Here is a 24,220-nt window from a genome sequence, read left to right on the forward strand (position 1 = left end):
TTTGGATCCACCAGCAGGGTTTTATGTTACTGAATGCAGAATGATATCCTGTCTCTAACATTTTGGGTTCAAAGTGATAATGATTAGGCACAAACAACATGTATGTGAAAATAACTTTTACTCATCTCCCACTCAGGTACTACGCTACTTTGATTATGTTTTCACTGGGGTCTTCACATTTGAAATGATCATTAAGGTAAGCTTGTGGAATTTTACATACATTTTGAGCATGATGGTCCTCAAAAGTTAAAAAGTCCTAATTGAGATTAAATATTTTAAAAAACTATATAAAGAATATTGTCATGTTTCATTACAGTTGTATAAGGAAATACTGTAACATGCCATATAAAAGACAGAAGAACGCTTGTTTAGTTGGCATGACTCTTTTTTGTGTTGCAAAAGTCCCCAATCCTTTCTGTGTAGATGTTCTTCCATGCTGAATACACTTTTTTCTGGTGCTCTGGAGCAGAGTCCTTCAGTTTTTAAGAAAGCTGAAAGATCAACCTACCTGATGGCACTGAGAATTTCGGAAACATGAATTCTCGTCATGTTTTTCAAGACTAAAAAAAGCCCAGAGCTAGACGGGTCGCTTCAATCCAGAGATGCTCTTCTTTACCCAGCCTCTAATGCTGCTACGTCTTTTCAGTTGCAGTGACATGTTCACAATGGTCATGTGACATCTCACCAGAGATTCAAATGTTCTTTTCCTCCCATACATTTTTTTCTATATTACTTACATTTTTTGACTTTTCATTTAGTTAACAAATTCAAGATATGTTTTACAAACGAGAGGAGGCCGTGTAGCTCATTAACATGTCCACACTACTCATTCTTTACTTAAATATGACATTTTTAAAACAAAAATGACCTCTGTCCACCTAACATTTTTTTATGTCGTGTATGAAATGATCTCGACCCACACTAAAACAACCAAAAACACATACAACATCCATTTACACACAGAGAACAGCAATGACGAATACGAAAAACAAAAAAGATCAGTTTGTTTTGTTTGGACTTCCACTGTTAAGAGGAATTATTATTGCAAGTAATGCAAGAACATAAAAAGAGGCTGAGTTACAAATTAGGGGTCATGTTAATGGAGAAAAGACTACCAGCACAGCACCAGAAAAATTCTAAGGTAATAATTGTGACAAATCCTAAAGCTTCTTCATCTTTTCCCACTTCTGCGTGTGGTCGATGTGCTTGATCGACATTCTTCATACCCTCACTCCTCCACCTCCTTGTCAGTCAAGCCCGTTTCCTCCAAATCTTCACTTACTTTATCCATCTACCTCCGCTTTGGCTTCCTTCATTTTCTTTTCCCCTGCACTTCCATGCCCATCTCTGTTTTGCCCACATATTATTCATCGCCGCCTGGCCTTGTCATGTGTCCATCCCTCTTCTGCCTACTTTCCTGCCCTTTCTTAGATGTTTTTCCCACTTTTGCTGTACCTTAAACTGTCTTTCTTATTTTGTAACTACACACATCCATCTCAACATTCTCATTTATATCATATCCATGTTTTTTTCCCTTTAGTGGCCATGTGTCAGCTCCAGACACCATTGCTGGTCTTACTTCCCTTTAACCTTCACCTTAATTCTTTGATCACCCAATACTCTTGATACCTTCTTCCAATTGTTCCGTCCATACAGCACTCAATCTCTGCATCTAATTTTCCATCTTGGGCTACCACTGACCATTGATATTTAAACTTCTCCACTATTTTTGGTAGCTCTCCTTGAATCTTGATCATCTTCTTCCTATTTATCTTCAATCCCCTATCTTCCAAAGTCTTCTCCATTTTCCTCTTTCTCCTCTCTGGTACTTCACAATACAATGTTGTTAGCACAAAGTCTGCACCAGGAGGATTGGTCTTCTATCCCCTGACTCAACACATACATAACCAGATCAAAGAGGTAAGGACTACAAAAAGATCCCTGGTGTAGACCTCCTTGAGCTAGAATCTTATTTGTTACACAAACCCGCATCTTCACTCCCTTTTGCATATCCTGGATAGCCCACACACACTTTTTGGTCATCCTTTCTCTCTCTTGGACCTCCAGAAACTCAAGAGGTGACCCTTGTGAGACCAGGGGGGTATGTTTTTCTCCGGAAAAAAATATCGGAGAAGGAGGAGAAAAAAATGTCTCCATTTTATTTCTTTCTGATCTCATTTTTGTCAGGCAGAAGCAAACAAGATATGAAGCAGATCACCTTTTTGAATTTTTCATTCCTATGGGGTGTTTTCTTGGGTGTAACGGGTGCGTTGGTACCTTTGCAGTTTAATACCAAATTGTCACCATTCAGTGTTTGTGTGATTACACTCTGAAAATAGTCAGTCTGAAATGACCCAAAATGGTCACTAATAACCTTAACTACACAACTGACCATCCAGGTCCATTTCTGAGCTTCAGCTGACTTTTCTCTTCATCCGATGTTACTGTATTAGCACGCCAACTCTCTTTTTGCTTATTTCAGATGATTGATCAGGGCTTGATCCTTCATGAAGGGTCATACTTCCGAGACCTTTGGAATATCCTGGACTTCATTGTCGTGGTGGGAGCACTGATTGCCTTTGCACTAGCGTAAGTGGTATTCTTCTTTCTTTAATTTCGCATTCAGATTTAATTTTGACTTCAAAACAGCTCATTTTCTAATGAACTTGAAGTTTTTCTGATGACAAAAATGAAGTGGTGATACTTGGAATGAGTAAAAGAGTGAATATGAGCACCTGAGTACACTCAATGAGCAAATTCTTAGGACCACTATACTCATCCTGGGTAGGGCATCCTTTTGCCCTCAAAACTCTCCTAATTCTTCATGTCATGGATTCTGCAAGATGCTGGAAACATTTCTTTGAGGTTCTGGTCCATGTGATTTTATTGCACAATTCCTGCTGATTTCTCAGGTGTACCTTCTTACTGCAAATATCCCGTTCTACCATACCACAAAGGTGCTTTATTGGATTCAGATCTGGTGACCGGGAAGGCCACTGAAGAACATTGAACTCATGGTCATGTTCATGATAAACCAGTTTGCACTGTGACATGGTGTACTATCATGCTGGAAGTAGCCATTAGAAGATGGGTCATTTGTGGCCATGAAGGGATGGACATGGTCAGCAACAATACTCCAGTAGGTTCAGGTAATAATTGATTGGTATTAACAATCCCAAAGTGTGCCAAGAAAACATTTCACACACCATTAAAACACCAGCCTGGACTGTTGACATAAGGCAGGTTGGGTGCATGGGTTCATGCTGTTGGTTGCCTACCATCACAGCAGAAATTGAGATTCATCAGACCAGGATATATTTATCCAGTCTTCCACTGTCCAGTTTTGGTGAGCATGTGCCCACTGTAGCCTTACTTTTCTATTCTTGGCTGTCAGAAGTAGAACCCGTCATGGTCTTCTGCTGCTGTAGCTCATCCACCTCAAGGTTAGAAGTGTTGTGCATTCTGAGATGCTTTTCTGCTCACTGCGGTGGTACAGAGTGGTCATCAGAGTGTCAGCTTGAACCAGGCTGCCCATTCTCTACTGACCTCTCTCATCAACAGGCCGTTTCTGTCTGCAGAACTGATGCTCATTGGATGTTTTTTGAAGTAAGGAGATCACCAGTTACAGAAATACTCAACCTAGAACATCTAGCACCAATAATCATGCCACAGTGAAAATCACTAAGATCACATTTACCTGCGCGATGTTATACATTGTGCTGCCGCCACAGGATTGGTTGAGTAGATACTTGCATGGATGAGCAGATGTATGATTGGTCCTAATCATTTGCTCAATGAGTGATTCTACAAATCACTAATGCATGAACAGATATACTGGGAAAAACAGTAACAGGAAAGTCAAAAATAATGAGTTAGAGGTTGTGTGATTGTAAGATGGGGTTTTCCTTCTGCAGGCTCTCTGGTTGAAATGGTACTTTTGTGAAGAAAGAGCTTTAACTAAAGTGTCTGCTTGAGCCTGTCAAGTTAATTTCTCTTTCTGTTTCTTTCCTGACTTTCCTGGGATTTTGTTGCTGTGGCCTTCTGCTAGGAATGTGATGGGGTAATCCTTTTATTTCACCTCTGCATGGTCACCTGCTCCTTTTCATAGCTTCCTTTCATCTCTTTTGTCATTTGACGTCATCTCTGTATTAAGGTTCAGGGAACAAACAATTAGCAAATGGGTGTGAAGCTTCCAAAAGACCTACAAAATCAGGCTTGAGTCTTCATTAGCCTGCCTCACCCCAGGCAGCCTGAGCCCAGCCTCTACTAGTGTTAGGACTGGTTTCTTTTCCTGAGTCTTCTTGTATCAATTCCTTTTGGTCTTTTGAGCCAAAACCTTTTTTGTTTTGACAGTTGACAGCTAAATAGACAAAACTCTCAGTTGACCAGTCAATCTCCATCCCCATCCTCACCTACGGTCATGAGCTGTGGGTAATGACTTTAAGAATGAGATTGAGAGTACAAGCGGCAGAAATGAGATTTCTTAGCAGGGCATATGGCCTGACAGTCAGCGACAGGGTGGAAAGCTTAGCAATGCAGAAAAGCCTCATGGTAGAGTTACTTCTCCAGATGACAAAGAGCCAAATGAGGTAGTTTATGTATGTCATAAGAACCTAGAGATGCCCCAGGCATGTCCCACTGGGCGGATACCCTGCAGCAGACTAAGGGCTCACCGGAGGGTTTACATCTCTCGGCTGGCTTGGGATTCCTAGGAATAGTTGGAATGTGTAGCTGGGGACAGTGAAGCCTAGGCTGACATGCTTGGCTTGCTGCTGCCATGACCCTCATTAGAAAAGGTGGTTTCAGAAAATGAGATGAGCTTAATTAACGATTCCTAATTTGTCCTGTGTAAGTGTATACTTCTGTGTGGTGTGTTAAGGGCTGGCACCCTGACCTCAAATGCTGCCAAGTCTGGCACCTACAACCCCAAACTCGATTAAGTAGAATTTAGAATGTTATGTAAGGTGTGTATGCCCATCGGCACAGATTAGTCTGAACAATCTTTGGGGTGAAACTAGTAGCACTCTGACATCCCTGTGAGAGCCCTGAATGCTGGATCAAATACCTCTTGCTCAAGTTACAGCTGCTGCCTCAGGAAACTGCAATCTAAACTCTTTCCAAATGTTTTGATGAGTGGTGGACTATTTGTTTACACACTTTTTACAACTTTACATTTATTTTTGTGTGAGAAATGGTCAACGGGAATGGCTTAATGACTTCTACAGACAAAATTAGGCTACCAAGTTTGATGTTTAATGAAATATGAGGCCATCTTCCTTCCAAATGAGTAGCCTTGTGTGCTGTTTTAGATGTTCAAATTTGATAATGTTGTTTAATATCTGTCTCTCTAATCTAGAACCAACAAAGGCCGAGACATCAAAACCATCAAGTCCCTCCGTGTCCTGAGAGTCTTAAGGCCCCTCAAGACCATAAAGCGACTACCAAAACTGAAGGTAAGAGATGAATTTCAAATTTTCTTGTAAAATACTTAGGAAGTCACCAAAAGTGATGCATTAGACTCAGAAGGTGAAGGAAGTCCACACCATTGACTTTCCTAAGAAGAAACAGTCCTGTGTGACTCTTTTGAAAGTGAGGACTTTGAGGGAGCTTCACTGTGGCCCATCTTTGGTTCAGGCATACTGCCAGGTCTTTGCCATTATGCCAATTTTCTTCAGTACCTTGACAAAAGTTGCACTGTGTGATGCTGTGAGGGCCAGACAATGGACCAGGAGATCAAGACCAGACCTCAAAATACCACAAAACCCAATCAGGATTTCACTGGTCAGCCTCAGAAAACAGGCTTCACCCCGAGCAGCCTAGCTCCAAAATCAAAAGGCAGGCTTAAACCCAATATGGGGCTTAGCCTAAAAAAGTTCAAAAATACTTTGAACTGTTACTCAAATACACCAAATGTCTTTCAAGGGAGAGGATAACTGAAAACCCCTGTCTTCAAATGGCAAGACCAAACTCTATTTAAAGAATGTAACAAAGCAATCAAAAAAAAGAAAGAAAAACAAAGAAAAAGAACAAAGGTATGCCTAGCCCAGGGTAAACAAGTCCAACCCGTAATCCAGAGACCAAATCCAAAGACAGAAGCAATAATGCATGAAACCAAAAAAATCTGAACAGTACTTTCAAAATGCTCTTGAAACTACAACTTTCAATGACCATCTCCTGGATCAGTCTCTTCATCCTCAAGTTAAAGGCTGAGGGTGGTCTTTCAGGGTCGGATGCTACCCACAGAATGCAAGGAACATAGTCAAAGAATATATAAACACAGAAGAGAGAAATATAATATACTGAAACAAAGACAAAACGAAATTAGTAACAAAAGATGAAAATGTCAGTCAGTCAGTCAGTCAGTGTCTAACCCACTTAGTCCTTAATAAGGTCACGGGGGTCTGCTGGATGTATTCCTAAATAAATATATTTAATACACAAGAATTAAACTCAGCCACTAACCCTGAATTCAAGAACAAAAGCAAATGAATCTTTAAACCATTCATTTTATAACCACAATGATATTACACGTCACATCATGTACTTGCTAACACTCACATCTGAAAATCCAAAACGGCCGCCTTTCCCATGATGCCCGTTTTCTTCAGTACTTTAACAGACGTTTGCTGTGTTATGCCGTGAAGGTAAGAGGAGAGACCAGGAAATCAAAACCAGACTGCAAAAAGTGTCACAAAACCAGAGCAGGATTTCACTGGTCAGCTTCTGAAAGCAGGCCTCACCCCAGGCAGCCTAGCTCCAAAATCAAAAGGCAGGCTCAGGCCCAAAATGGGGCTTAGTCTAAAAAAAAGTGCAAAAATACTTTTAACTGTTACTCAGATACACCAAATTCCCCTCAAGGGAGAGGATAATGCCCATTACAATAATCACATAAGACAACAGAAAAATAAGGACAGAAAATGGCTATCGGATGATCCAAATATAAATAAGGATTCACGGGGGCCCACAGTCTTTGTTGTTGTGCTAATTCTTGCTCAAGCAACATTTTTATATTTTATTTTGTCATTTGCTAAAATTTCCAATGCTTAATTGCTTCATTAGTCATAAACAGCCGTACACTTTGTTTTAACTATGCCAAGTTTTCTTAAAGAGCTGCCAATTAACAACGAGATGCAAATGACATCCATTAGCTCACCTTCTAGCTTGGCACTGCACACTGGAGGCACTTCTGGATCAGGCAGAAGTCTACCTGAGGAGCCCCATTATAAATAATCAGTAATAAAAAATCAGCAAAGCATGAAAACCAAAGACAGAAATTCAAATTTAATGAATGAAGTGTCCCGAGACCTCACTCTGGCTCTCTTGGCCTCAGCACATTCTTCACCGTCTTCATTAATTTCACAGATACCCTACCCACTGGCTCCCACCATGTCACTGTCTTTAATTCATGTTGACCATGCCCCCCTCTCTCTTCTCTTTGCAGGCCGTATTTGACTGCGTTGTGACTTCACTAAAGAACGTCTTCAACATCCTCATCGTCTACAAGCTCTTCATGTTCATCTTTGCCGTCATCGCCGTCCAGCTGTTCAAGGGAAAGTTCTTCTACTGCACTGACGGCTCCAAGGACACAGAAAAGGAATGCTTGTACGTTTCTGGTAAATCTACATCCTGCTTGTTTTGTCAGTCCGACTGCAATGTTTTGAAAATTACTTTCCTTTTAGTTTTTTTTTTTTTTGTTTTTCATGGACAAAATACACACAGCTAATATTACTCTGCTGAGTCTTAAAGGGGGCGGCACGGTGGCACAGTGGGTACTGCTGCTGCCTCGCAGTTGGGACACCTGGGGACCTGGGTTTGATTCCCGGGTCCTCCCTGTGTGGAGTTTGCATGTTCTCCCCGTGTCTGCGTGGGTTTCCTCCGGGCGCTCCGGTTTCCTCCCACATTCCAAAGACATGCAGGTTAGGTGGATTGGCGATTCTAAATTGGCCCTAGTGTGTGCTTGGTATGTGGGTGTGTTTGTGTGTGTCCTGCGGTGGGTTGGCACCCTGCCCGGGATTGGTTCCTGCCTTGTGCCCTGTGTTGGCTGGGATTGGCTCCAGCAGACCCCCGTGACCCTGTGTTCGGATTCAGCGGGTTGGAAAATGGATGGATGGATGGATGAGTCTTAAAGGTGAACCTCATTCATGATGATAATGATGATGATGTGAGCGTGGGTTTAAAATACAAGCACAACAATTAATGAACGTAATGGAGGATAACTTGGGATGTTTTGGGGAGATAAGAAGAGTCACAAAGCAGGCAAAGAATACAAGAGGAGCCAGGAATCAAAAGCAACGCGTCAGAATTCAAAAATAAGTCAAAATTCCGATGTCACATTATGGGACTTCTAGTTGCTGGGTATTTCAGATTTGCTGACAGCGGATACCAAACTCGTTGCTGGACCTTGTCAGTTTACACTTTTGAAAATCACTGATGGTGTCAAATGTAGCAGTCGTGTACTCCCTGTTTTAAGACATTTTGCCTGACAGAGCCATTCCATTTCTTTTGTTCTTTTTGCTCAAGTGATTTGGTTGTGGTCATAAAGTGTTGTCAGAAGTGGGATTTGAAACCACACATCATGGGTTAAAGCCACACTGCCTGCCTTTTCGTTTAGAGTTAGTACTATAGTTCCTTAGAAGGCTGGCGTCCTTCAACATCTGCAATAAGATGCTGTAGATGTTCTATCAAACAGTTGTAGCGAGCGCCCTCTTCTACGCGGTGGTGTGTTGGGGAGGCAGCATAAAGAAGAGGGACGCCTCACACCTGGACAAACTGGTGAGGAAGGCAGGCTCTATTGTAGGCACGGAGATGGACAGTTTGATATCTGTGACAGAGCGACGGGCGCTGAGCAGACTCCTGTCAATTATAGAGAATCCACTGGAGCCACTGAACAGGATCATCTGCAGACAGAGGAGCAGATTCAGCGACAGACTGCTGTCACCATCCTGCTCCACTGACAGACTGAGGAGATCGTTCCTCCACCACACTATGCGACTCTTCATTCCCCCCTTAGGTTAAACCTCGCACTCTCCACCTTGCACTTTCTAACTTGCACTGTGTTTATCACTCTTTAATTAATATTGTTTTTATCAGTATGCTGCTGCTGGAGTATGTGAATTTCCCCTTAGGGATTAATAAAGTATCTCTATCTATCTATCTATCTATCTATCTATCTATCTATCTATCTATCTATCTGTCTGTCTGTCTGTCTGTCTGTCTGTCTGTCTGTCTGTCTGTCTGTCTGTCTGTCTGTCTATCTATCTATCTATCTATCTATCTATCTATCTATCTGTCAGTGAAGTGTTATACTACACACATTTCACCATATATTACAATGCAAAAAAAATATATTGTGGCGAACAGGCCGGACACAGACAGGTAGACATCGTTATATGCACCACAACACTTTTATTTACACTATTTACAAATGTAACACGCACACAACCCAGTGCCGCAGCACCAATCACCCACAAGTCCAGGCCCTTTCACAATGCCTCTCTACTCTCTTCCGGTCCGCCTCCACTCCTCTCCTCCGAGCTATGTCCTCTTCCACCTGACTCCAGCCATCGAATGGAGGGAGGCGGCCCCTTTTATCCCCACCCGGACATGCTCCAGGTGCCTCCTGATGAGCTTCCGCCGCCCCTTCCTGGTGTGGTGGAAGTACCAACTGCGCAGCTGGAAGCACTCCGGGTGTGCCTGGTCTTCTTCCCTCCAGCACTTCCGGGTGTGGCAGAAGTGCTGAGGGCCAGGGCTCCATAGGCATTGGGGTGCCCCCTGGTGGTGACCGCAGGCCCCTATAGGGTTGAGCTTTCCAAGCTCAGTTCCCGTGGTCCCCAAAGCCACCAGGGCAGTCGCCCCCATGTGGTCCGGGGGAGGCATAAGCCCTCCTCCGGTACTCCTGGGCATCCCGGCTGGGTACCACCCCCAGCCTCCTGTGACAACACACACACACACACATATACAGGTGAGTCCTGTTTACAATGCATTCCAAAATGGTGGAGTGTAATGACGCTTGGATCAAGTAGCGACAGAAAGTGAAAAAGTTACATTTTGTTTTTTTCTTGTTAAAATGTATGTTTTGTCATTACAGTTTCATCCTTATCGCAGATTGATTACTTAGTGTTTTACTATCCTGCTCATTTTAGCATTCAAGCCTTGGCATCCAAATTAATGCTCCATTCTTCGCACCGTGCTGTGGGATTTTACTGTGAACTTCTCACTAAACCTTCAGGGTAACCAGATGTTTGTTTTTCAGGGGTTACTACATTGACTATGAAAAGGACAAAGACAAAGTGAAGAAGAGAGAGTGGAAGCGACACGATTTCCACTACGACAACATCATCTGGGCCCTTCTTACTCTGTTCACCGTCTCCACCGGGGAAGGCTGGCCACAGTGAGTAGCTCAGTTTAAAAGCAGCAGCAGCATCTTTTCGTTGGGTGACCTCTGATCAGATAGTAAAGCGCACATAGATGTCTCACATGCCTCCACAAGAAAGGTAGAGACCAATTTTGACCATTATAATTAGTAATCAGCAAATGGTCCAAGAAGTGAACTATAATGTCTTCATATGCCTCTGGGGGCTGGGTTATACTTGACGCTCAGAACGCTTCTATGCACTGTGACAGTTTGGCGTCCTCTCAACCCCTTGAACCCTCTGACCACTCTTCAGACACCAAGTAAAAGTCCAATTATTATTTATTTGGACAATATTAAAGTGCACAAAGCACCTACACTCCACAATACTCGTATAATAAATCAATACAATAATCAATACAATCCTCCACTCCCAGACACATTGCCACCCTTCCACCCAGCTCAGCTCCCCGCTCTGGTGTTTCACAGTCCTTTTTATAGTCCTTGACCCGGAAGTGTTTCGCCCTCTCTGTCCACGTGACCTGGAACACTTCCGGGTCAGATAAAAATCCTTTCTTCTTCACCCCGGAAGCACGTCATTCCTCCTGTCCATGTGACTTGAATGAACTTCCGGGGTGTAGGGCAAATAATCCTTGTTCCTCCCTGCAGCGTCCCCTAGCGGCCCCCACGGCATCCAGCAGGGTTGGGGATTGAAACTGCATTGTCCAGAATTCCCTGCTGGCATTCGGGGCACCTCCATGCTGCAGGGAGGGCTCCACCTGGTGGCCTGGGGGTATTGGCCGGGATGAACAGCCGGCCACATATCACAGCACGCATCATGGCGGCCACGCGTTCCCAACACTCTTTTGACACGTCTTCTGAGCATATCCTCAGAAATCAATGCAGCGCTTGCACGAGTTGAGGTACCATCAAAAATTTGGGTGGTCAATGTGTTCAAGATTTTGTACGTGACATCAGCATCATTGTTTACTATCAACATGGCTGAACACAGTGTGACAGCAAGCCACATTGCAGCTCCAGCAGGACCAGTATGCATGCTACAATGTTTGATGAATGGTTCGATGCAGTAAAGCCAGTCATCAGGCTTAAATGCTGACATACAAAGTATTTATGGTGCTTTTTCTCATCCATTTCCCATATAGGCAATACAAGCGTCACATATTCCCCATCATGAAGACGTGATACATTCAAATGTCTCACATGTCATCTTTCCGTGTCACAGTTGCCGTCTTTATTTGCACCTTCGCAACAGCAACAGAATGCAAAAGACTTTTTACCTTCAACATCTTTCTTTCCTCGACTCACAACACAACAAAACCAGTCATTTTCTCACCGTGATGACTTCTCGCACTGCCACCTGGTGGAATCCTCCAGATTTACATAAAGTACGTGCGCAAGTATAGTCAGTACACTGCTTGTGTAGCAGCAGCATCCACAAGTGTATGAGTTGCGTAGCGTCAAGTAAATCCCGGCCCTAACTGTGCTTGGAATACTCTAAATGATATCTTTGAAAGGCCAAAACTAAATAATAAATATGGTAATATGTAATACAAAGCAAAAGCAACAGTCGTCCAAAAAAAAAAAAAAAACAGATAAAACTGGAAAGTTCGGCGTTAGAATAAACCTTCCCTGGGATTAAAAAAAAAAACTTTTAAATGCATCTGGAAATTTCTCTTCTTTGAAGATCATTGTCATTCATCAAAAGAAAAAAAAACTTTGTTTGATGGTAAAAACTGCAAAAATGCTACCTAACTAATCCTGCATTCGAGGCCATCTCTGGTTCATCGCCTCCCTAACCACAACGGCACTCTACAAGACCAAGAAATCAGTTAAACTACGGAATCTAAACCAGAAGGTCAAGCCTTCAATCTAAAGTCCCCAACATGTACTTCTTGAGCACCAATGAGTTTTGACCAGTTTCCTAACTAATGGGGGGTCTGCCGTTACATTTTTCTTAAACTCTTCCCTGTACAACCCACCATAATAAAAAGAGACACACCCTTTCTAAACATGCCACCTACTGTAAGTCCCCCCCTGATTCACACAAAGAAATGAGTTTTGTGCTGTGAAAGCCTTGGCACAGCAGCTCACGAGAGCATGTGCACCAGAAATTCAACAAGGACGGGGGAAAGACAGAAGTCAATGTAAAATCGTCCCTAAAAATAACACACAGGGAAGTGGGAAAAGAGAAAAGTCAAGGTAAAATATCCCCAAATGCATGATGGTGTGTAATTGTACTCAAGTGTCTTCTGGCTCTGACGGACAACCTTCAGAACTTACTGCATTAAGTGAGTAGGGTCTAGTGTTTTCTTTTAGATCTTCATGCTGTTTATCACTTGCTGTATTGATGCTTCGCATACACTTGTGTCACTTTTTCATTTTCATTTGTCTCATTTTCTCCCCAGGGTCCTACAGCACTCAGTAGATGTCACAGAGGAAGACAGAGGCCCAAGCCGAGGGAACCGCATGGAGATGTCCATTTTCTATGTTGTCTATTTTGTGGTTTTTCCATTCTTCTTTGTCAATATCTTTGTGGCTTTAATCATCATCACATTCCAGGAACAAGGTGACAAGATGATGGAGGAGTGTAGTCTGGAGAAGAATGAGGTAAGAGGCATTGCTTAAATGGGCTCTTGTATGGTGACTCTAGCAGATGTACCCAAGTTTGTATTAGGTGTGCCTCATTTTAGTCTATTTTAGAACATTAGAACATTCTAAGGCTGTTCAGCCCAAGAAAGCATGCCAGTCCTATCACACTTATTTGTTCTAAAATAACATCTAGTCGGTGTCCACCACACTACTTGGTCACTTATTCCATATGTCTGTAGTTCTCTGTGTAAAAAAAACATTCCTAATGTTTGAACAAAATGTATCCTTAACAAGTTTCCAACTGTGTCCCCGTGTTCTTGATGAATTCATTTTAAAATCACAGTCTCAATTCACTGGACTAATTCCTCCATAACTTTAAACACTTTAGTCATGTCACCTCTTAAACTTCTTTTGCTTAAACTGAACAGGCTCGGTTCTTTTAATCTGTTCTCATAACTCAGCCCATGCAGCCTTGGAATCAGCCTAGTCGCTCTTCTTTTTCTTGTGCTCTTTCATCCTTTTTATAGCCTGGAGACCAAAACTAAACACAGTACTCCAGATGAGGCCTCACCAGTGTGTGATAAAGTTTCAGCATAACCTCCTGTGACTTGTACTCCACACATCAGGGTGCTATATAACTTGCTAGCCTTCTTAATGGCTTCTAAACACTGTCTGGCAGTAGATAGCATTATGACTCCTAAATCCTTCTCATAGGGGGTACTTTCGATTTTCTGACCTAACCTAACAGAGAGCCTCTGTAATGATCCAGTGGATTCTCAATTATCTGCCAACCCTCCTAGCTTGGTATCATCTGCAAACTTGACCAGCTTGTTCTTACTTTTCATGCCTAAATCATTTATATATATTAAAATTGTCAGTGGCTCCAGCACTGACCCCAGCTGGACACCATTCTTAACATCAGCCAATTCTAATAAGGTTCCTCGCACCATCACCCTCTGCTTCCCGAGTCTGAGCCAATTCTGCACTTATCTACACACCACACCCTGAACTCCCACTTCTTTGAGTTTGATGCCCATCCTCTCATGTGGCACCTTATCAAATGCTTTCAGAAAGTCCAGAGTACTAGGGTGTTGTACTGTGTTAGCCACTATGGATGTAGTGAGAAGTCAAGCAAAATTACACCTTTTATTTGCTAACTAAAAAGACTACAATATGCAAGCAAACTCCTTCTTCAGGCAAGATGTAACAAAATATGTAAAGCTTGCATACTGTAGTTGTTTTAGTTAGCCAATAAAGGGTGGAAGTCCAGATAAATTATATCAGATGCTCCATTTTGATCATATCTTTTTGTTGCTTCCTCATAGAATTCCAGAATGTTAGTAAAATACGACCTCCTTCTTCTGAACCCATGCTGACTGCTCAGTAAAACTCCTGTTCTTGCCACGTGTTGCTCAATCTCATCCTTAATAATTCCTTCCATTAATTTCCTTGTAATGCATTTAACCCTTACTGACCTATCAATGCTTGGATCTATCTGCTCAATCACCCTTTTTATATAATACAATGATGTTTGCCATTTTCCAGTACTTTGGAATTCCCCCAGTGTGCAATGACTTCCTAGAAATATGGGTCAAGGGTTTATATCTGTACTTGCTAACTTCCGTAAGAGCTTGAGGATAAATATTATTGGTCCTGTTCAATTTCAGCCTGTTGAACTGGTGCAGCTCTTCTCCCTCTACAATTTCCAAATCACTCAGTACCTCCTTAGTAGTTCCTGTTACCCCTAGGTGGTGATCTACTTTCTCAAAGTTTAAAGCATCTGCTATTTTTCGGTCTGTAATTTTTTGACCAAACTCCTATTCATGAATCCATTTTATATACTGTACCTGCTTGTCCAAATCTGGGTTGCTGGAACCAGAGGGCACAATGCAGTAAACGATCCCGAATGGGACACAAACTGCACACAAATGCAGATGCACATTCAGAGTGCATCACAACTAAGAAGATGGCAAATCAAATTCTCTGCAACTGAAGCTTTTGAGTTGTAGAGTAAAAATGTCCAAATTTAGTGATGCAAACGTTAATGGAAATAAATGGAGGAGGGAGAAAAGAGAGAAGTTACTTATTACATTAACACTAGCCTGCTGTAGCATTACCATGTTAGGAACACCTCACAGGGACCGGAAAATGTTAGAAACTTCTACAAGAAGTCTGTGAGCCACTTAGATGGCCGGATGTGACTGAGGGGTTGACGTTTGCCCACCCCCAGACTAAACCCACTTTGGGGAGTCCAGTGTATGCCCCCTAGGGCTATTGTCCTAATGAAACATGGGTCCAGTTGCTGAGTATCCCAAGAGCAAAACATCTGGGCCAATTTTGGTGGAGATAGGTTCAATGGTGACCTCCCCAGCCCTGGTTCATATGGTTTCCTGACTTAGTTCAACAGTGTTGTGTAAGGCGGTCCGACCACTCTAAGCTAAGCTGATATGAGAACGTGTGGGATGGTGGTCCCTATAATATGTACCAAAAATCTCCTGAGTTATGCTCCAACTAGGCATGGCCCAGTCCTGGAAAAAGAAGTTCAGAAAAATGATTGCAATATAATGTCATTGACAAGAAAGTAAATTCAGTCATAGGAACAACATAAGGATCTCGGTCATTCAGAACACATCATACCACAAACATGAAGCTAATATCCATATTACTAAACGAGAATGGTAAACCGGATATGGACGCAGGGACCTGCCCGTGGACGCAAAAGACATAGTGCGCAAGTGCCACACAAAGCTCCCCCTCCCCCCAGAGTGAAACGGGAGAGACTACGAACTGTCAGAGTAGGAAACAAAGTAAAACGTCATAAAGAGGTTAAAGAACAGGGACAAACACATGGCGAGCAGGTTACAGAACAAAGCCCCCGTCCCCAGAGTACAACGAGAGAGACTACGAACCGTCTGACATGTCGCAAGCAGGATAAAGCGAGGTCAGAGATAAAACACAGAGTAGGAAACAAAGTAAAACTTTATAAAGGGTTTAAAGAACGGGGACAAACACATGGAGAGCGGGTTACAGATGATGAAAACTGCTTCAAAAAAACCTAGGCACGAAACACATGCACACCGAGATACAGAATATAAAGGCAGAAACAACGACAGTTAAACGTCCACACCACACAGCGGAGGCAGACCCGGAAGGTACAGGCGCCTACATCGTGCGTCGGAAGGCGCGGTAAAGTACAAAAGGCAAAGGCGCCTAAACAGCATGGTAAAAACCGACATAATACGGAAGGCGCAGGCGTCGCCGCCATATTGTGAGTGGCACTAATGCGTGGTGATGGCGCAGGAGGAGACATAGTAAAACAAGAGGAGTCAACGCCCCGCCCCCAGACTGAAACGGGACACACTACGGAGTCCACAAAGGTTCATACATCAAACCCGAGATGGTATGGACACACGTCTGAAACCGCAGAAGCAAAACTGTCTCAGCTCCAAAACCAAACAGCTCAACAACTAACACAGCTTCGACACCGAGCCCGCGTGGACAGATCTAATGAACGTGGACGCCTACAACGCGCGTCTCAAACTGCGTAGGCAAAGCAGGCACAGATTCAACACGAGACAGCTCGAGTGACCGAGATACAAACATGCGCCTGCCTGGATATAATTAATGAACGCAGGCGCCTACAACGTGCGTCTGAAATGCCGCAGACCAGGCAGGCACTGTTCCAAAAAGAAAGAGCTCGACTAAACGAGATACGAAGTGAAACAGGAAACACTACAGAGTCCGCAGTGCTCCACAATGCACCGCATAATAGTTTGGAAAGAGCTTCGTAGTAACAGTGGGGAGACCCAGAGTGACACGGGCGAACGCTCCGTATTAAACATACGTCATCCTCACATGTCCAAACTATACAGCATAGGTGAATCACATTACAGTGATGCATTATTAACAGTACGATAAACATCACAGTATCGCAAACAAATGAAAATTATTACTCGAAAAAGGGAAAAAAAAATATATTCACCACGGACCAGGTGTCATTGAAACAAAAGCAGAATAAAGCGAGATCAGAAATGAAAGACAGAGTAGAAAGCAAAGTAAAACGTCAAAAACAGGTTAAACGAGGGGGCCAAACACATGGACAGCAGGTTACAGATAATGAAGACCGGAATTCAAAAGCTTCAAAAACAAAAGCTCGACTGACCGAGATACAAACTGAAACGGGAAACACTACGGGGTCCGCAGTAGTCCACAATGCACCGCATAATAGTACGGACGGAGCTCCGTATTAACAGTGGGGGGGCCCCAGAGTGACACGGACGAACGATCCGTATTAAACGTGCATCATCCTCACACATGGCTGCCCAGCGGGCACGGGTTCAAAACGCCGGGGGTAGGCGAGCGAAGGGAGCAGGGGGCGGAGCCCCCTTGTTAGAGAACTAGTGGCCTAGCACTGCAGTTACACATAGTTCTCCTTTGGCCTTAAAAGTCTTGAGTAGATACTGCTTTAGAAAACGAATGTGCTTAGATGAATTAGCACTGCGTGAAGCCAGAGCCATTGGTAGGAACCACTGTGAACCTATCACCAGTTCAATGCAGGGCCCACCCAAAAACACTCATGCTTACACTCACATGTGGCAAGAATTGAGTTACCAAGGGGGATACGGGAGGAAAACTGAAGTACCAGGAGGAAAATGAAAGGAGACACAGGGAGGAAGTGTAAACTCCACGATGATAATGAGCACATGCAAGATGAGAGTGGGGAAAACTGGAGCTGTAAGGCAGAAATGTTAACCACTGCACCTCAGTGAACCATAGATGTTCTTCAATATTTTTTCTGATGTTCTTTCCCAATTTTCTTTCCTCTCCTAGAGAGCCTGCATCGACTTTGCCATCAGTGCCAAGCCTCTAACTCGTTACATGCCCCAGAACAGACACACTTTCCAGTATCGGGTCTGGCACTTTGTCGTGTCACCGTCCTTCGAGTACACTGTGTTGGCCATGATAGCTCTGAACACTGTCGTCTTGATGATGAAGGTGAGGAATTATTGATATATTTGAAGTATAATGCCCTTGGTGGCACTCTCTTTGGGGTTATACAGAAAATTAGGATGTCTCTGAAAAGGTGGCATAGGCCACGAAGTTAAGAGCCAGATCTTCAGATGATTAAACTGAGTTATCCTCCAGCTGAATGGTTAGAACTGGCAGCTTGGATTCCAGAAACGTTTGTGCCCCAGTGGTGCCATCTCTAGAATGACAGCCACTGGAAGGGGCAATGCCACCAGAAAAAGTTAAGGTTAGGACTTCACTGAAGTGTAAGGTTTAAGATCGACCAATTTGGAAAGGAGGGCATTACATTCCAGATCATTCCAGGAACTGTGTTCTACACAACCAAAAGGAGGCTTGGAAACTGGAAGAAATTCTGGACAGGTGCAGGTCTGGCAGACCCAAAGCATCAACAAAATCAAAAGACAAATGTCTGAGAGTCAACTATGAAATCTCAGTGTCTTCAACTATTCCAGCTTGTTCCCCATTGAAGCCATCATATGCTGCTACTGTGTACCTTCTGTAACAAGTGAAGTTTCCATAAGTGCTAGGCCATAAACATGCCACCATCTCCTGGCTCTTTTGCAGTACTATTCTGCTCCGACGGCCTACGATACGGCACTTCGACACCTGAACACTGCCTTCACTGTGCTCTTCTCCTTGGAATGTATCCTGAAGATCATAGCTTTTGGATTTCTGGTAAGTATTATTTACAATTTCAAGACATTTACTGTATGATGGATCCATCCTGGGCCTATTACCAAGTGATGAAAGATGAAACTTTATGATCTGGCTTCCCACATAACCCCCTAATTAAGGAACATTTAACAACATAAACATCCTGTGATTTGTACAGTTTTCAAAGGCACTTCATTTGTACAGCTTCTAAAAAATGCTTATCCTGCACTGTCTTTCGGGTCACTTTTGACCCACCATTGACTTTATGGGATTTTCCACTGCATTTATGGTAGTTTAATACAACACCCCACATACTGCCAAGACTTCTAGTAAAGGACCCCAAATTTACAAAAAACCAAAACACTTTCTAGATGTCACATTTCTGTACAATTTATATACTGTCATGTCCCTTAGGTTCTATTTTGACCCCTAATATACTTAAGTGGATTTCACTCTCCATTTAGGGTGCTTTGTTTTTTTTTTTCACAAGTCCAAAACAATCCAAAACATCCTCTGTTGTGAAACTCAGAATTGCCGTAACAGCCAAATAACCCAAATGCAATGCCAACAAACATTAGCATTTTGAAACGTTCTTCTTCCTCAGCTAGACATGTCGTCAGCCACTCCTACTTAAAGTTCTCCTTTGTAGATACATGCTGTGGTCATCTGAGCGAATAACAGGCTGATGCAGCAATTAATTTTTGGGGTGCCAATGTGGTTGTCCCCATTTTACTTCCAAAATTCAAAAAACAAACGGGTGACGGCATTCAAAGGGGAAAAAGGCTCCTCACTAGCACTCAATTATGAGCAGGGTTTGGAGCTCCTCTTCTCAGGTCACTTGAACCAGAAGTGGTGCCTCCTTCCAGATGGTCACATTTTTCTGGCCCAGAGACTGGAAGGGGCAGGGGTCAGTTTCTCTGCACAGTAGAGAAATAAGAAGAAGACAAGAGAGTTAGCAGAAGTCCCCCCTCCCATCCCCCTTTCGGCTCTGTGGTAACACATACCAGGGTAGAACTCGGAGGGTGACTCTCTGATGCACATGTGTGACAGAGCCCAACATCAGTGAGCCCCAATGCCTCAGTAGACCCTTATGTTTGAAAAAAATGACACAGTGACAAGAGGAGACATGGCAGGGTGGCTGGCCGTGGTCTTCTTGCCTTTTTGACTCACTGCGTCCTAGCACACCATTTTGGTGAGGCCCTGCCCGTTTTCCTCACGTTCACCCAGTCACACTTCCCATGGACATTTTTGTCTTTTTTATGCAGACTCTTTGAAAGAGCAGGCCGTGGTATCAGTTGGATTGGCCACTTGCTCAATGTCCCTCTACCATTCTGAAATGACAGCAGCTACTTTGGAAAGCATTCCAGAAGAGAATGAGTGACAGTAAAATAATCTTATTTGACACGCAGAGCAGGATGGCAGGATGGATGGTGGTCAGATACATGGGCAAGGTGGTGATAGGGTTGAATATTAACTCTTACCCTTTGTTTCCTTCACCAGAATTACTTCCGGGACACATGGAACATATTTGATTTCATCACAGTCATTGGCAGCATCACGGAGATCATCCTGACAGACACCAAGGTATTATAAGTTCCAGTGTCCTTCCTCCTATCTCTCAAGATGAATGAAATTGTGGTCCATGATGCTTTTTCTTCAGTTCACAGTGGCTGAAATCATAAGATGATCCTAGACTGTAATTCTGTTTGAAGTTCTTTTCCACCAATTCAATGTTCTCTCCTGCTAACAAACTGAAGTCATGCATTCATTCTGAAAAACACATTTGTGTTGTTGTCTCTCCTTCTTTTCACTTCTTTGATGTCGTGTTGTGCTTGTCCATGATATCATGATATTACACATTACTTTGAAGAGAACATTGAACAAAATGAACATTTTGCTGTCACTATCTTCCTTGTTTATGGTTTTTGACAAATGTACACTTTGGCTGCCTTCCTGCTGCACAGCAGATTCAATGTGACGGATGCGTCCAAAGTGGTTTTCCAGAGAAAAGCTGAAGCTAAGAGGATGACAACACAGTATGTTTTCTGCGCTGCCATTATCATTTCTTTTATACCCTGAAGCTCATTTTAAAACATTGAGACATGGCTGAGGAGGAAACGATCCTTTTGTCTTTCAGTATTAGTCTATAACAATAAGGAGATATTCAGAATTGTGGAAACTACAGGGGTATAAAGCTGATGTCACACATAATGAACATTTAGGAAAGGGTTTCAGAGAGGCTTAGGAAGGAGACCACCACAGAAGAATAGCAAATTGGTGATACGCCTGGAAAAGAAACAACTGATGAAGACTTTGCATTGAGACAACTCATTGAGAAAGTCAGAAAGGTTGGCATACGGTGTTTATGGAGAAGACTTATGATGGAGTGTCACATCAAGAGGTCTGGAGGTGCATGAGAGAGAAAGGAGAACCAGGGAAGTGTGTGAGGATTGTCCAGGATGTGAATGAGGAAATGAGGACCTGGGCTGTGGTAATGGACAAGGTTCTAGTTTGAGGAGGTATACACCAGGGATCTTCTTGAAGTCCTTGCCTCTTTGATCTGGATATGGATGTGTTGAGGCATGGGGTAAAAGATTAATCCCCCTGGAGCAGGTTTTGCGCTGATGACATTGTGTTGTGTAGTACCAGAGAAAAAGAAGTGGAGAGGAAGTTGGGAGAATGGAGGAGGGCTTTCTAAGAATGAGGATTGAAGATAATTAGGAAGATGACAGAATTTCATTGGAACAAAAACTTGCTGTCATAGTTGGGTCCCCAAGGACCGAGTTTGGGAACCACTGGATTACACCACCACACTCATTATACATAAAGCCTCAACTCATGTCCACCTCCTTCTTTGTCTCCTTTGCAGCTCTCTAGAAAATTCAACATGAGTTTCCTGAAGCTCTTCCGTGCTGCTCGGCTCATCAAACTGCTCCGCCAAGGCTACACCATCCGCATACTGCTGTGGACTTTTGTCCAGTCTTTTAAGGTCAGTCTTCCTTTGAAGTTGTAGGACAGCCACATTCTGCATGTAGTATTTGGAACCCTTTATGTTCCATGCACATTTTTGTGTTGTCAATTTCATTGACAATGGATATTTCTATTAATCAGTCTACACTTAGTAACCCATCATGACAAACTGGAACCTCTCATTCATAGAAGTATACAGACCCTTCACTCTTGCACTCCAAATTGTGCCCTTCAGGATTCTTCCTAGAGTTGGCCATCCAACCAAACTGAGTAATGAAGCAGGATAGGCCTCGTACACAGAGGTGATCAAGAACCCAATGTTCACGCTCAACAGATTCACTGGCATTGTAACAGTTGGTGCGGCATGAGACAGAACACACCCCAGAGTCCATTGTCACTAGTCTCCAAACATTAAGACAGCCCTTTGCAGAAAGGTGAACAGAAGACCATCTCTGAATGCACAACATGGTAGACCTTCAAGTAGAGGTCAGCATCTCCACAAGACCACACCAAGTTCTACTCCTGTCAGCGAGGTTACAAAGGTGGTGTTGCTGACACAGCAAAGGATCTGAGAACTTCTAAGAATGAGAGATTTCAGTTTTTTATTTTTAATAAATTAGCAAACCTTTCTGGCCGCATGTTTTCAATAGGCCATTATGGGATATTGAGTGTACATTGATGGGCAAAATGGGAAATATATCCAATTTAAAATTCAATTTACAATACAACAAATTGTGCAGGAAATGAAAGGGCCTTAATACATTCAGAATCCACTGTAATTGCAAGCTGATATTCTGTAGAGATGTGCACTTCAGGACAGAGGTCCATCGATCAACAGTCACACACAAAAAAACATGGATAGGAAAGCATGATGGAGGGAGGTGAGCTAATAAATAATCCTTCTTTCTTCTTGTGTCCTATTTGTCAATTTTAGGCTCTCCCTTATGTCTGCCTTCTCATTGCAATGCTCTTCTTCATTTATGCCATCATCGGAATGCAGGTAAGAATTTGGCACTATCTACATTGGAATGTAACTGTGACAGAACATCAGCAAATTCTCTGTTGAATGCCAGGGCCACACTTCACTCAGTGGCTTCTTAATTAGGTAAACCCCTCTATTATTGGGTGTGAACATCCACTAGCCTCCACAACAGGTTGAATTCTGTTGGGGACTGTGCAGGGCTATTGAAGTAAACTATTGAGGTCATGGTCACGTTTGTGGATCCAGAATTAGATAATGTGTGCTTTGTAATGTGGTCAGCTGTAATGTTTAGGCACACTGTGACATTCAAATGTCACTCATGAGGATTAATGTCTGTGTAGCGGGGTGAGTGATAAAAAAGAGTGAGTCACAAAATAGTGTGACTATTTGACCAACTCGGCAAACCCTGTTTAATTCAAACACAAAAGAAAAACAACTTAACATGAGCACCATGGCACTACAATAAACAATCGTCCAACAGCCTCATATTGCCCTCTATTGGCATTCCTAGGAAGAGCTGGTCAGGACTCGTCCCTGAGAGGCTGTCAGACTTTGCTATTTATGTTATTTGCTTGTTGTATGTTCAAAGCTTCCAAGTTAAATTCCTTTATATTAAGTACTGGCGAATAAAAGAGTGTCTGATTCTGATAGTGATTCTGATCTTAGACACAAGTATAGGCAAACACAACACACTAACAACACACAGCATCGAACATTCACAGGGTGACGTGAAAAAGTAAATGAACCCCTGGACTGACTGACTGGTCGAACCTCCTTTGGCAACAATAACCTCTAATAAGCAGGCCTGTGGAGTTGGACTTTTGGAGTCAGAAGCCATAATTGGTTTATCGGAGTTGGAGTCAAAGCTTTTGTGTGCCAACTCAACAGCTCTGTTAACAAGCACATGCAGTAGCTGCTGATCAGGCCTGTACAACGTTCAAGAGAAATTGTGGACTATTCTTCTTTACAGAACTGTATCAGTTCAGCCATATTCTTAGGAGATCTGGAGTGAGTGGTTCTCTTGAGGTCATTCCATAGCATCTACATTGAGTTAATGTCTGGACTGTCACTGGGCCCACTCCAAAAGGCATTTTTCTGTTTTTGAAATCACTCCATAGTAGATTTACTTTGATGTTTAGGGTCATTGTTCTACTGCATTACTTAACTTCTACTGATCTTCAGCTGGTGGACAGTCACCTTGACATTATCCTGAAGGACACCTTGATAAACCTGACAATCTCAATGATGGCAAGTAGTCAGACTCTAAGTCAGCAAAGGAGCCCTAAATGATGATGTTCCCTCCACTGTTCCTCACCCTTGGTATGATGTGTTCATCTTTTTATGCCATACATACTGCTGCATATTATTCCTGAACATTTCAATCTTAGTTTCATCAGTCCAAAAAGCTTTCTTCCAATAGTATTGTGGAGTGTCAAGAAGCCACACCTGTAATAACATCATGACGACATGGTCCACAAAATGGCAGTGCCCACAGAGAAATACAATGGTGTCAGCATAGTCCAAAACCACTAAACACTCACAAAAAGATGTAACAAAAACAATAAACTGATATGAAAAATTAACACCAATACAGATTTATAACACACTGTATTGAATCTTTCTTC

At 42.8% G+C, this 24,220-nt stretch overlaps 1 protein-coding gene across 5 annotated transcripts in view; it reads left to right on the forward strand.

Annotated features, from left to right (window-relative positions):
* The window catches only part of LOC114659767 (voltage-dependent R-type calcium channel subunit alpha-1E), a 207,554-nt gene that overhangs the window by 113,517 nt on the left and 69,817 nt on the right, over positions 1-24,220 (forward strand). For all 5 annotated transcript variants that reach the window (XM_051933031.1, XM_051933034.1, XM_051933032.1 and 2 more), the window contains exons 22-32: positions 137-196; positions 2,483-2,589; positions 5,357-5,453; positions 7,442-7,602; positions 10,253-10,390; positions 12,778-12,979; positions 17,792-17,956; positions 18,554-18,664; positions 20,144-20,227; positions 21,513-21,632; positions 22,548-22,613. In XM_051933031.1, the coding sequence (XP_051788991.1) occupies positions 137-196; positions 2,483-2,589; positions 5,357-5,453; positions 7,442-7,602; positions 10,253-10,390; positions 12,778-12,979; positions 17,792-17,956; positions 18,554-18,664; positions 20,144-20,227; positions 21,513-21,632; positions 22,548-22,613 (1,311 nt within the window). The remainder of the gene's footprint in view (positions 1-136; positions 197-2,482; positions 2,590-5,356; positions 5,454-7,441; positions 7,603-10,252; positions 10,391-12,777; positions 12,980-17,791; positions 17,957-18,553; positions 18,665-20,143; positions 20,228-21,512; positions 21,633-22,547; positions 22,614-24,220) is intronic.

Source organism: Erpetoichthys calabaricus, chromosome 10 (assembly GCF_900747795.2).
Source record: "Erpetoichthys calabaricus chromosome 10, fErpCal1.3, whole genome shotgun sequence".
Classification (NCBI taxonomy): domain Eukaryota; kingdom Metazoa; phylum Chordata; class Cladistia; order Polypteriformes; family Polypteridae; genus Erpetoichthys; species Erpetoichthys calabaricus.